This window comes from Megascapheus bottae, chromosome 15 (assembly GCF_031878675.1).
Source record: "Megascapheus bottae isolate mThoBot1 chromosome 15, mThoBot2.hap1, whole genome shotgun sequence".
NCBI lineage: Eukaryota > Metazoa > Chordata > Mammalia > Rodentia > Geomyidae > Megascapheus > Megascapheus bottae.
Window position 1 is genome coordinate 55,389,009 of NC_143523.1, and position 9,750 is coordinate 55,398,758.

The 9,750-nt window shown below is 47.1% G+C and overlaps 1 protein-coding gene across 3 annotated transcripts; it reads left to right on the forward strand.

The window, feature by feature from the left end:
• The first annotated feature begins 1,063 nt into the window (after window positions 1-1,063).
• Fam25a (family with sequence similarity 25 member A) lies at window positions 1,064-9,325 on the forward strand. 3 transcript variants are annotated; one of them, XM_090347003.1, is made up of 5 exons: window positions 1,064-1,241; window positions 1,596-1,732; window positions 5,279-5,482; window positions 7,853-7,915; window positions 9,182-9,325. In XM_090347003.1, the coding sequence occupies exons 3-5, from the start codon at window positions 5,410-5,412 to the stop codon at window positions 9,313-9,315; spliced, it is 270 nt and encodes an 89-aa protein (XP_090203129.1). In that variant the 5' UTR covers window positions 1,064-1,241; window positions 1,596-1,732; window positions 5,279-5,409; the 3' UTR covers window positions 9,316-9,325. The 3 variants fall into 3 exon arrangements, with proteins under 3 accessions (XP_090203129.1, XP_090203130.1, XP_090203128.1); XM_090347004.1 differs by lacking the exon at window positions 1,596-1,732; XM_090347002.1 differs by lacking the exon at window positions 1,064-1,241 and having other exon boundaries at window positions 1,274-1,732.
• Window positions 9,326-9,750: the final 425 nt, after the last annotated feature.

A 9,750-nucleotide genomic window follows, 5' to 3' on the forward strand; every position in this document is an offset into this window, starting at 1 on the left:
AGGACAGAATTCAGGCTCTGAATCCCATCTTTAGTACTGACACACAACAGGGACACAAAAGAAATAATGCTGTTTTCTTCTCAGTGCATCTTATCCAAGAGTTCATATTGATGATTCATTATTGATGATGTGTTGAACTTAACATTTTGGTAAAAGTCCTTTATGTTTATGTGTAATAAATATAATAATATGTAATAAACCTGATTGTAGTTGGGGGGGTCAGTCAATTGGTGGTATTTGTAAGAAATTGGGAAGAGGGAGGAAAGGAAATTAAGCCTCTAGCTTCTTCCTTACCAGACATGTTTGACAGTGGGGTACTCATGAGAGGAGGGCTCTGAGCTTCAGCTCTCTCTCCTGCTTCTTCACTTCCAAGGAGATAACAATTAGCTGGACACTGGTGGCTCCTACCTGTAATCCTGGCTACTTGGGAGGCTGAGATCTAAGGATCCTGGTTCAAAGCCAGTCCCAACAGAAAAGCTTGTGAGAATCTTCCCTCTAATTAACCACCAAAAAGCTGGTGGTGTGGGTCAGACAGTGTCTATCACTTAGTGAAAAAGCCAAGCAAGGGAGAGAGGCCTGAGTTCAAGCCCCAGTACTAACACACTCACACAAAGAATTGCCAGTATTTGGCCAGGAGTTTTGCCTAGTGGTAGAGTGCTTGCCTAGCATGCACAAAGCTAGAGTTTGATTCCTTGGTACCACAGAAAAAGCCAGAAATGGTGCTGTAGCTCAAGTGGTAGAATGCTAGCCTTGAGAAAGCCCAAAGAGAGTGCTCAGGCCCTGAGTTCAAGCTCCAGGACTCAAAAAAAAAAAAAAAGAATTACCATTACAGCTAGTCATCAGCATTCCATGAACTCCCCATGATCTCACACGTCCAGCCACACTTCTCTGAAAGGTTCTCAGGTTCTCATTTGCTTGTGTCCCCTGACTGCCCTCAGGTGCCAGGATGACAAGTCTGACAGCTCAGTTCAAATCATAGAAGGCATTGTCCTATGTCAAAGATGAGCTAGCCCTATGTATTTTGCTGCGCAATACAAACATTTTTAACAAGAGCATTGGTAATTGCTAAGTTGGCAAATTGCTATTTGAAATGTTGACTCTCCTTGAGTGATGATTCAGCCAGCTGGGCATTCGCCAAATGGAGAGCAAATTCCCTTTGGAAAATGGGTTTACTCCTGTCAAAGCCAGATTTTCACTATCCAGGGGAGGCTGGACTTGACCTTCTGACTCAGAATATGCTGGTATGGGGAGCTCTATTCCAAGGTCACTCTGGTGGGGCCCTCTTCTAAGATGGGGTGATGGTGAATCATCTTCAACCTCGAGTAATCAGCTAAAGTAGCTCCATGCAGGAACTTCTGAAACCTGCTTCTTAGACTGGCGCCATCCTGGGTTAGAAGGATCTGGGACTAAACTTTGAGAAACATAGTCATCTGGCCAAACTTAAAAAACAAACAAACAACGGAGATACAAAGTACAACAAAAGTGAGATTCCAAGGACCAACTTGTAAGATCACATGTCTGGTGGGCAGAGATACCCAGAGCATTTATACCAAACACCTGGCTCCCCAATTTGATTGGGTAATTTGGGCACACAGGCTGATCCAGGAGGACAGGAAACTGGTTGCAACTGGAGCCAGAACACCCAAGTGGGACTAGACCTGCTCAGAGACGAAGGGTCAGGGGCCCAAGTCCAGCCCTGGCCTCTCTCAGCCTCATGCCTTCATTCTGCCAGGTATTTAGGACTTGTATCTGGGCAAAAGATAATACATAGTAAGATGTCATTTGGAGGTTCATCCCAGGGCAAGGTCTCATGGGAAAAGGACATGTAGAGGAGCAGCATTTGTTTCTGGGACTCTGGTGGGCTGGGTTGGACTTTGGGCTGGGCACTAGAGCCAGGGTCCTGCCATGGGGCTAAGCTCTGGTAGAGGCCCCACTCTCAGAGCTGGTGAACTGCAGAGAAGGGAATTATGACAAGGACCTGGGCCTGTGGGAGAGGGGTGAAGGGGGCATAAAATCCTTCTATGGCTGTTGTGTGTCTCCTGTGAAAGGAATGGACAAAGGAAATCCATGTGGGAATAGAAGCCACACTCACCCACAGAAGAGACAGGAGGGTCTATGACAGGTCCAAGGCTTGTCCCTATACTTCACTTAGTGCTCTTCCCACCAGCAGCCCTCTCCCTGCTGACACTCAGTAGAATATTCTGGAACAAGGGGAATTGACTGACTGAACTTGCTTGAGTGCCAGAACTCCCCCTTTTTCATAGTCCCTTACAGGTCCACAGGGTAGCAAGAATCACACACACGCACACACATACACACACACACACACATACACACACACACACACACACACACACGTGTGTGTGTATCTCTGTGTGTGATCTTACTGAGGCTTGAACACAGGGCCTGGTCACTGTCCCATAGGTTAAAACTCAGGGCTGAGGCATTGTCCCTTAGCATTTTCACTCAAGGTTGTTGCTCTACAGCTCCATTCTGGCTTTAAAAAGTAATAGTTAATTAGAGTTTCAGTGCCTTTACTGCCCTGGATGATTTCAAACCCCAATCCTCAGATCTCATTCTCCAAAATAACTAGGATTATCAGTGCCTTGCTTTCAGCTTTCTTTCTTTTTTTTTTTTTAATGGTGAATTGGAAATAAGAGCAGTATTCTCAGATCTCAGCATCCTGGGTAGCTAGGATGCTAGCTCTATTCCTTTTTTCTTTTTTTGGTTGGTCATGGAGCTTGAACTCTGGGCCTGCGCTCTGTCCCTGAGCCATTCAGCTCAAGGCTACTGACCTACCCTTGGAGCCACAGTACCACCTCCAGTTTTCTAGTGGTTAATTGGAGATAAGAGTCTCTTGGACTTGAGTGCCCAGGTTGGCTTTGAACCGGGTTCCTCAGATCTCAGCCTCCTGAGTAGCTAGGATTACAGATGTGAGCGATCATGCCTCTCTTTCCATTCCTTTTTTGAAAGAGGGCCCCAAGAACATGGAAATGCCAGGTATGGCCTTATGACTCAGTGGTCTGGTTGCCCTGGGCCTGTCTTCACTAAGCAGGAATGGGAGAGGGCCTCACTTTGAACAGCTTGGAGGATTTAGGGCTGTGAAGGCCCAAGATCTTAGTAAACACTAATTAGATCTGGCCACACCCAGTTGTGAGGAAGGAGAGATGGCCTTAGGGAGAGCCTGCCTAAAGACTGGACCACATGAGCAGGAATCTGAAAGCAATCTTTGTAACTCTTGACTCGCAGAACCTCTGACTCCAGAATCTTCTAACCCCCCCACTCTTTGACCCATCCTACTACTAGTCAGGCAGGGTTCACTGCCAAAGGTCCTCCTTAATTTATGTGTGTGTGTGTGTGTGTGTGTGTGTGTGTGTGTGTGTGTGTGTGTGCAAGGCAAGTACACGCACCAGTACTGAGGTTTGAATTTAAGCTCTGGGCACTGTTCCTTAGCTTTTTCTGAGCAAGGCTGTTGCTGTACCACTTGAGCCACGGCTCTTCTTCTGGCTTTTTGGTGGCTCATTGAAGACAAGAACCTCATAGACTTTCCTGGCTGACGTGAACTAACGTCCTCAGATCTTAGTCTCTTGAGTAGCTAGGATAATAGATATTAGTCACCAATGCCCAGCTCCAAGGACATCCTTAATGAAGAGGAGGAAATAGGTATTAGCCAAGAGTTTGCATGCTATTGGTGACATAGCCAGGAAGGTAAAGCTGTCCCTATTTTATAGATGAGGAAACTGAGGCTCAAGTTGGGCCAAGGACTGACTAAGGAAAGCAGAATGCTACACATGACTTCAAACATCTCCTTCCTGCTGAGTAACTGGGGAGGCAACGTGGCAATGTGACCTTTCTTGCATGCAGGCCAAGCCCAAAGGCACAGAGAAGGCCAGGATCCCATGCGCTGGCTGCTTCAGCACTGGGCTACGCAGGAGTTGGGAGGGAGACTCATCTGACTGGTGAGCCACGGTGACTTACATCTGAACCACCCGTGTTCTCTTCTGTGAAAAGACAGCACCTTGAGCCCCCACCTATCAATAAAGTCGTAAGCCTGCTCTTCAGAGCCAGCATCCTTGGCATGGCAAGAACTGGGGTGTCCACCCCACTGTATGCCTGATCTCCATAGCTTCCCCCAGCTTCAGGCCCATAGTGCAAGAAAGCAACTTCGTAGATGCTTTTGCTGGGTGCCAGTAGCTCACATCTTAACTACTCAGTACTCTGAGATCTGAGGGTCATGGTTTAAAGCCAGCCGAGGCAAGAAAGTGAAACTTTTATCTCTAATAAACTACCCTCCCCCAAAAAAAGCCAGAAGTATAGCCGTGGCCTAAGTGGCAGGGTGCTAGCTTGAGCAAAAGAATCTCAGGGACAGTGCCCAATGCTCTGAGTTCAAGCCCCAATGCTGATATACACACAAAAACTGTCATTGCTGGACACTGGTGACTTACACCTATAATCCTAGCTATTCAGGAAGCAGAGATCTGAGGTTCAAGGTGATTCAAAGACAGTTGGAACAAGAAAATCTGTGAGACTCATTTCCAATTAACTATCAAAAAGTTAGAGGTGTGGTCAAGTGGTAGTACTCCAGTCTTGAATGGAATAGCTAAGGGACAGCTCTCAGGCCTTGAGTTCAAGCCCTAGTACCAACACACACACACACACACACACACACACACACACACACACACACACACACGCATGCAGAGCTTTTGCTGGTTTCTCTGAATTAATCAAAAGTCACCAAGTCCTTGCCAACCTCCAGTGGCTCACACTTATAATCCTAGCTACTCAGAAAGCTGAGATCTAAGGCTTTCAAAAACAGGCAGGATAGAAAAATCCATGAGACCCTCATCTCTAATAAACTACCAAAAAAAAAAAAGTGGGGGGAGGCAAAAGTAGAGTTGTGGCTTGTGGTAGAGCTCTAGCCTTGAACAAAAAAGCTTAGGGATGGCACCCAGGCCCTGAGTTCAAAGCCTGACTGGACCACTCTGGGAACTCTGGTTAGTAGACTGGAGCTCCTATGCTTTGTCACTAGGGACATACTAGTATTCAGAATTGGGGAGCTTGGATCCCCGGCTTTGGCAGGGCTGTCACCCACAGAACACTCAAGCCCCAGATCCCTGGGACTGGAAATACCCAAGGCTAGTGTCTTGTGCCCAGCTTTAGCCCTACTTCCTGTCCCTGTGCTTCGTAATGTTGCTAGGGCATGGAGCGAGGGGGTCCACACCGTGACAGCGCAGTGTGCAGCCCTGAGATGCCCCACCCAGTCTCTTCCTCCCAGGTACCTGCACTGACTCATCTACCCAGCATCCTCCTGGCCTGGCAAGGGCACAGCATCCATACCAGAGGCATCTATAAAAGCCTGCTAGTCCGGTCCCCAGCATCCTACTTGTCACTGACTGCTATTGAACCATGTTTGGAGGTTTGGGGAAGCTGGCGGCCGAAGGCCTGGCTCACCGCACTGAGAAGGCCACTGAGGGAGCTGGTAAGATCTGGGCTTCTCTTCACATAGAGGTAGGGGCAGACTCACCTGGGCCAATGGAAAGCTAATGGCAGCACACAGGTGAGGGCTTGGGATCCCCCATGGGGATCTTTGGTCTGCCAGCTTCATGAAGAGAGGGTGGCATTGGGGTCCTAGATCTGAGGGGGTGACTCAAGAGAAGCCAGTGGGATGCTGTGTCCAAGCCTTCCCGAGAGGACCTGTGCCATCCTGCTCAGGGGCTGGTGAATGATAAAGGCTATGAAGAAGAGCAGGCCCAAGGGCACTCCAGGTCCCAAGGCCAGGCAGACTTAGATCCTTCCCCTCGGAAACCTGGAGTGCCTTCCCTACTACCTGCCTGTTTTGGAACTGGAGTACAGCTTAGTGGCTAGGATATGCAAGGCCCAGGGATTTCTTTTTTTCTTTTTCTATTTCTTTTTTTTTTTCCCCAGTCCTGGGCCTTGGGCTCTTTCTTCTAGTACTTTACCACATGAGCCACAGCACCACTCCCAGCTTTTCTATGTATGTGGTACCAAAGAATTGAACCTGGGTCTTCTTGCATGTTGGGCAAGCACTCTACCACTGGGCCAAACTCCTGGCCCCTTAAAAAATTTTTTTTTCTAGTGCTGGTGCTACAGCTTACACTTGGCTTTTTTATTTAAGGCTGGTGTTCTACCACTTGAACCACATCTCACTTCTGGCATTTTTGCCCGTTCATTGAAGATAAAAGTTTCATGGATTTTTCTGGGTTGGTTTTGAACTGTGATCCTCAGATCTCAAGCCTCTGAGTTGCTAGGGTTATAGGTATGAGCCACCAGAGTCTGACTGTTGATTTTATTTTTAAAATTTTCTTTTGTTGTACACATGAAATGACATAAAACATTACAAACACCTGCCTCTTCTCTCTAGCAGCAAAAGGAACGTAGACTTTACATTTCACAATAAAGTTAATGCTTCAAAGATTCTTTTATTACAAAACCACAGAGTCTGTACCTGTTCAAAGTCTGAAAGGATATTTCCATTTCTTCTGGGAAGCCAGGACCTGGCTTTGTGTGGTGAAACCAGTTAGTGGCTGCATGTGGCAGCTCATGCAAGTTCCACTGGTGGAAGGGAATGGCAAAAATGTTGTGCTGAGCTTTCTGTTCTCTAAACAGCCACAGACACATCTGTCTTTTATCTTTTCATTCTGTGAATGGTACAGACCCCTTCTTATTCTCTACTAACACTACTGAGGTGTGGTTTATTATTTCCTTTATTATTATTATTATTATTATTATTATTATATTATTGTGTGTGTGTGTGTCTGTGTGTGTGTGTGTGTGTCTGTCTGTGTCTGTGTGTGTCTGTCTGTGTCTGTGTGTGTGTCTGTGTGCTGGTATTGGGATTTGGACCTGGGGCTTCTTGCTCTTTTTAGCTGTTTTACTCAAGGCTGTTGTATTACCATTTGAGCCACATCTCTGCTTCTAGCTGGTTAATTGGAAATAAAAGCTCCTAGGCTAGGTGTTAGTGGCTTATGCCTGTAATCCTAGCTGCTAGGAAGCTGAGATCTATGGATGGTAGCTTGAAGCTAGCCTGGTCAGGAACGTTTGTGAGACTTTTATCTTCAATTAAGTCTAAGTGGAGGTGTGGTTCAAACAATAGATCACTAACCTGGAGCATAAAAACTAAGAGACAGTTCCTAGGCCCTGAGTTCAAGTTCCAGGATACATACACACACACACACACACACACACACACACACACACACACACACACACACACACACAGAGCCAGCTTGGTTTGGCTTTGAACTGTAACTCTAAGATCTCAATCCTGAGTAGCAAGGATTACAGGCATAAGCCCCTGGAACCTGGTTTCTGTTTTTTCTTTTTAACACGGAAGGACTCACAGTAGAAAGGTTCTGACTCCAAAGTCTTTCAGTTCTAGTACACTACCCACCTCCTTCTCAAAAACAAAAACAAAACAAAATAAAAAACCTACAGAGACCCTATGGGGTGCTGGGAATTCTTTCATCCTGAAAGCAACCCTCCTTGCTTAGGGGGTTGGTTTCTTTGCAGGAGGTGTGGGGATGAGACCAAGGTCAAGGCGGGATAGCCAGCTTATCCTGAGAGGTGTGGTGACCTGGCAAATACACCCAACTTGGCTCAAGTCCCCAGGTGGCAGAAGCCAACCCTGGCCTACAAGTCCTGTCAGGCTGCAGGGCACAGAGGGCCTGCGTCATCTGGCTTGATCAGGTCCTCTGCAGCAGCAGGTTTCTCAGAGTCTTTAAAGGGGGCTATCTAGGGCCTGGTCCTGAGCCATCTTGGTTCTGCTGTGGGTTGGGGTGGGCAGTGAGCCAACACTGTAACCCTCACTCAATTTTTCTCTTCTGTTTAGTTCATGCCGTGGAGGAGGTGGTAAAGGAGGTGGTGGACCACGCCAAGGAGGCTGGAGAGAAAGGTATGGAGGCTAAAGTTGGGGAGAGGAAGGGGATTGGGTTGGGAGGTGGAGGGGGAAGGGAAGATGGGAAGGAAGCAGAGAGGAAATGAAGGAAGGAGAAAAGGGAAAAAGAAAAGGCTAAGGTCTAGGGTTGGGGCGTTAATGACTCATGCCTGCCATCCTAGCTACTCAAGAGGCTGAGATCTGAAGATCTTGGTTCAAAGCCAGCCAGGGTAGACAAATTTGAGAGAGTCCTATCTCCAACTAACCAGAAAAAATGCTGGAAGTGGAGGGGTGGCTCAAGTGGTACAGTAGCAGCCTGAAGCAGCAGAAGAAAGCAAGGGCCTGAGTTTAAGCACCAGTAATGGCACATGCGTGCATGCACACACACACATGCGTGCATGCACACACACATGCATGGACAGACATGCATGTAAGGGCTAGGGTGTAGCTCAGTGGTGTAGCATTTACCTAGCATGTACAAGAAGGCTCCATTCTCAGCGAAGGGACAGAGGTAAGCGGGGAGACACAAACTAGCAGGGAGACAAGGAGAAAGGAATAAGGGGAAGCTAGGGGTTGGCGTCAATCCACCTTTTTTCCCCGATTAGATCAAGTCTTGTCCCTATAGTGCATCCCTTCATTTGGCATGTAATTATTTATTCATGCAATTACTATGCAGTCCTCGCCTTGTGTGTGATTCCTCCCTGGTAGTCCTCTCTGTGGAATGTCAAGATAAGGTCTGAACAGCAGCACAGGGAGACAGAATAATTAAGATATATAATTACATGTTTGTGTAAGTGTGTGTGTGTGTGTGTGTGTGTGTGTGTTGTGATTTGGAGAGTGTAAATAAAACAAGTGGTACTTGATTCTTTACATCAAAATAGACTCACAGCTAGGCACTGGGGGCTTACCCCTGTAAATCCTAGCTATTCAAGAGGCTGAGATCTTAGTTCAGCCAGTTCAAAGCCAGCATAGGTAGTAAATTCTGTGAGCCTCTTCTCTCCTGTTGACCAGCAGAAAGCCCAAAGTGGAGGTGTGTCTCTTATGGTAAAATGCCAGCTTTGTGCAAAATAAATAAATAAATAAAGCCAGAGTTCAAGCCCCAGGTCTCTCCCACCCTTCAAATGGAAGAAACATGATTTGTTAGGGAAATAAAACCAAATCTGAATGCATTCTGCCAGGAGCTCTTGTTGTTTTAGTTCTGTTGGGCCTGCTCAAAGAGCTGTCACCATGAGATGCATGGTGATTCAGCCTCACTCAGGTACACTTCATTTTTCTTCCCCACAGCCATCGCTGACGCCTTAAAGAGAGCCCAGGAGTCAGGGGAGAAAGTGGTGAAGGATGTCACTGAGAAATTGACACACACTGTCACCGATGCCGTCACCCATACAGCAGAAGGCCTGAGCAGACTGGGACAGTGAGCCTGTGCCACTAGGGTTGACTCTTCCCAAATGTCAATAAAGAGTCACGACGTCTAAACACCGAGTGTTGGATTCATTTCTTACTGGATAGAACCACTGGGCAGATTCTCCTCTGATGGAGGGGGAGATGGCAGCATGCTGGGTACTGCCCAGAGGTGGGGGAGTTTCCTAATCAAATCACACTGAGATTTCTCATATCCACCCAGATGCTTGCTCATTTGTTTCTTTTCTGTCATCTGTCCCTTCTTTCTTTCTCTACCCCTTCTCCCCCATTCATTTCTTCTCCCTTCTTTCATTCTACCACTGATCTCTATCCCTAGGTTGCTTTCTTTAATTAATTACTTTTTTTGTTTTGTACTAGTCTCTTAGGGCCTGGGCACCATTCCTGAGTCCCCCCACCTCCCCCCTCTCTGTATGCATGTGTGTGTTCAAGGC

Coding starts and splice junctions, on each gene's coding strand:
- Fam25a (XM_090347003.1), top strand. CDS start 5,410: ATGTTTGGAGGTTTGGGGAAGCTGGCGGCCGAAGGCCTGGCTCACCGC. Junction 5,483..7,852: donor GAAGGCCACTGAGGGAGCTG/GTAAGATCTGGG, acceptor TCTTCTGTTTAG/TTCATGCCGTGGAGGAGGTG. Junction 7,916..9,181: donor CAAGGAGGCTGGAGAGAAAG/GTATGGAGGCTA, acceptor TCTTCCCCACAG/CCATCGCTGACGCCTTAAAG.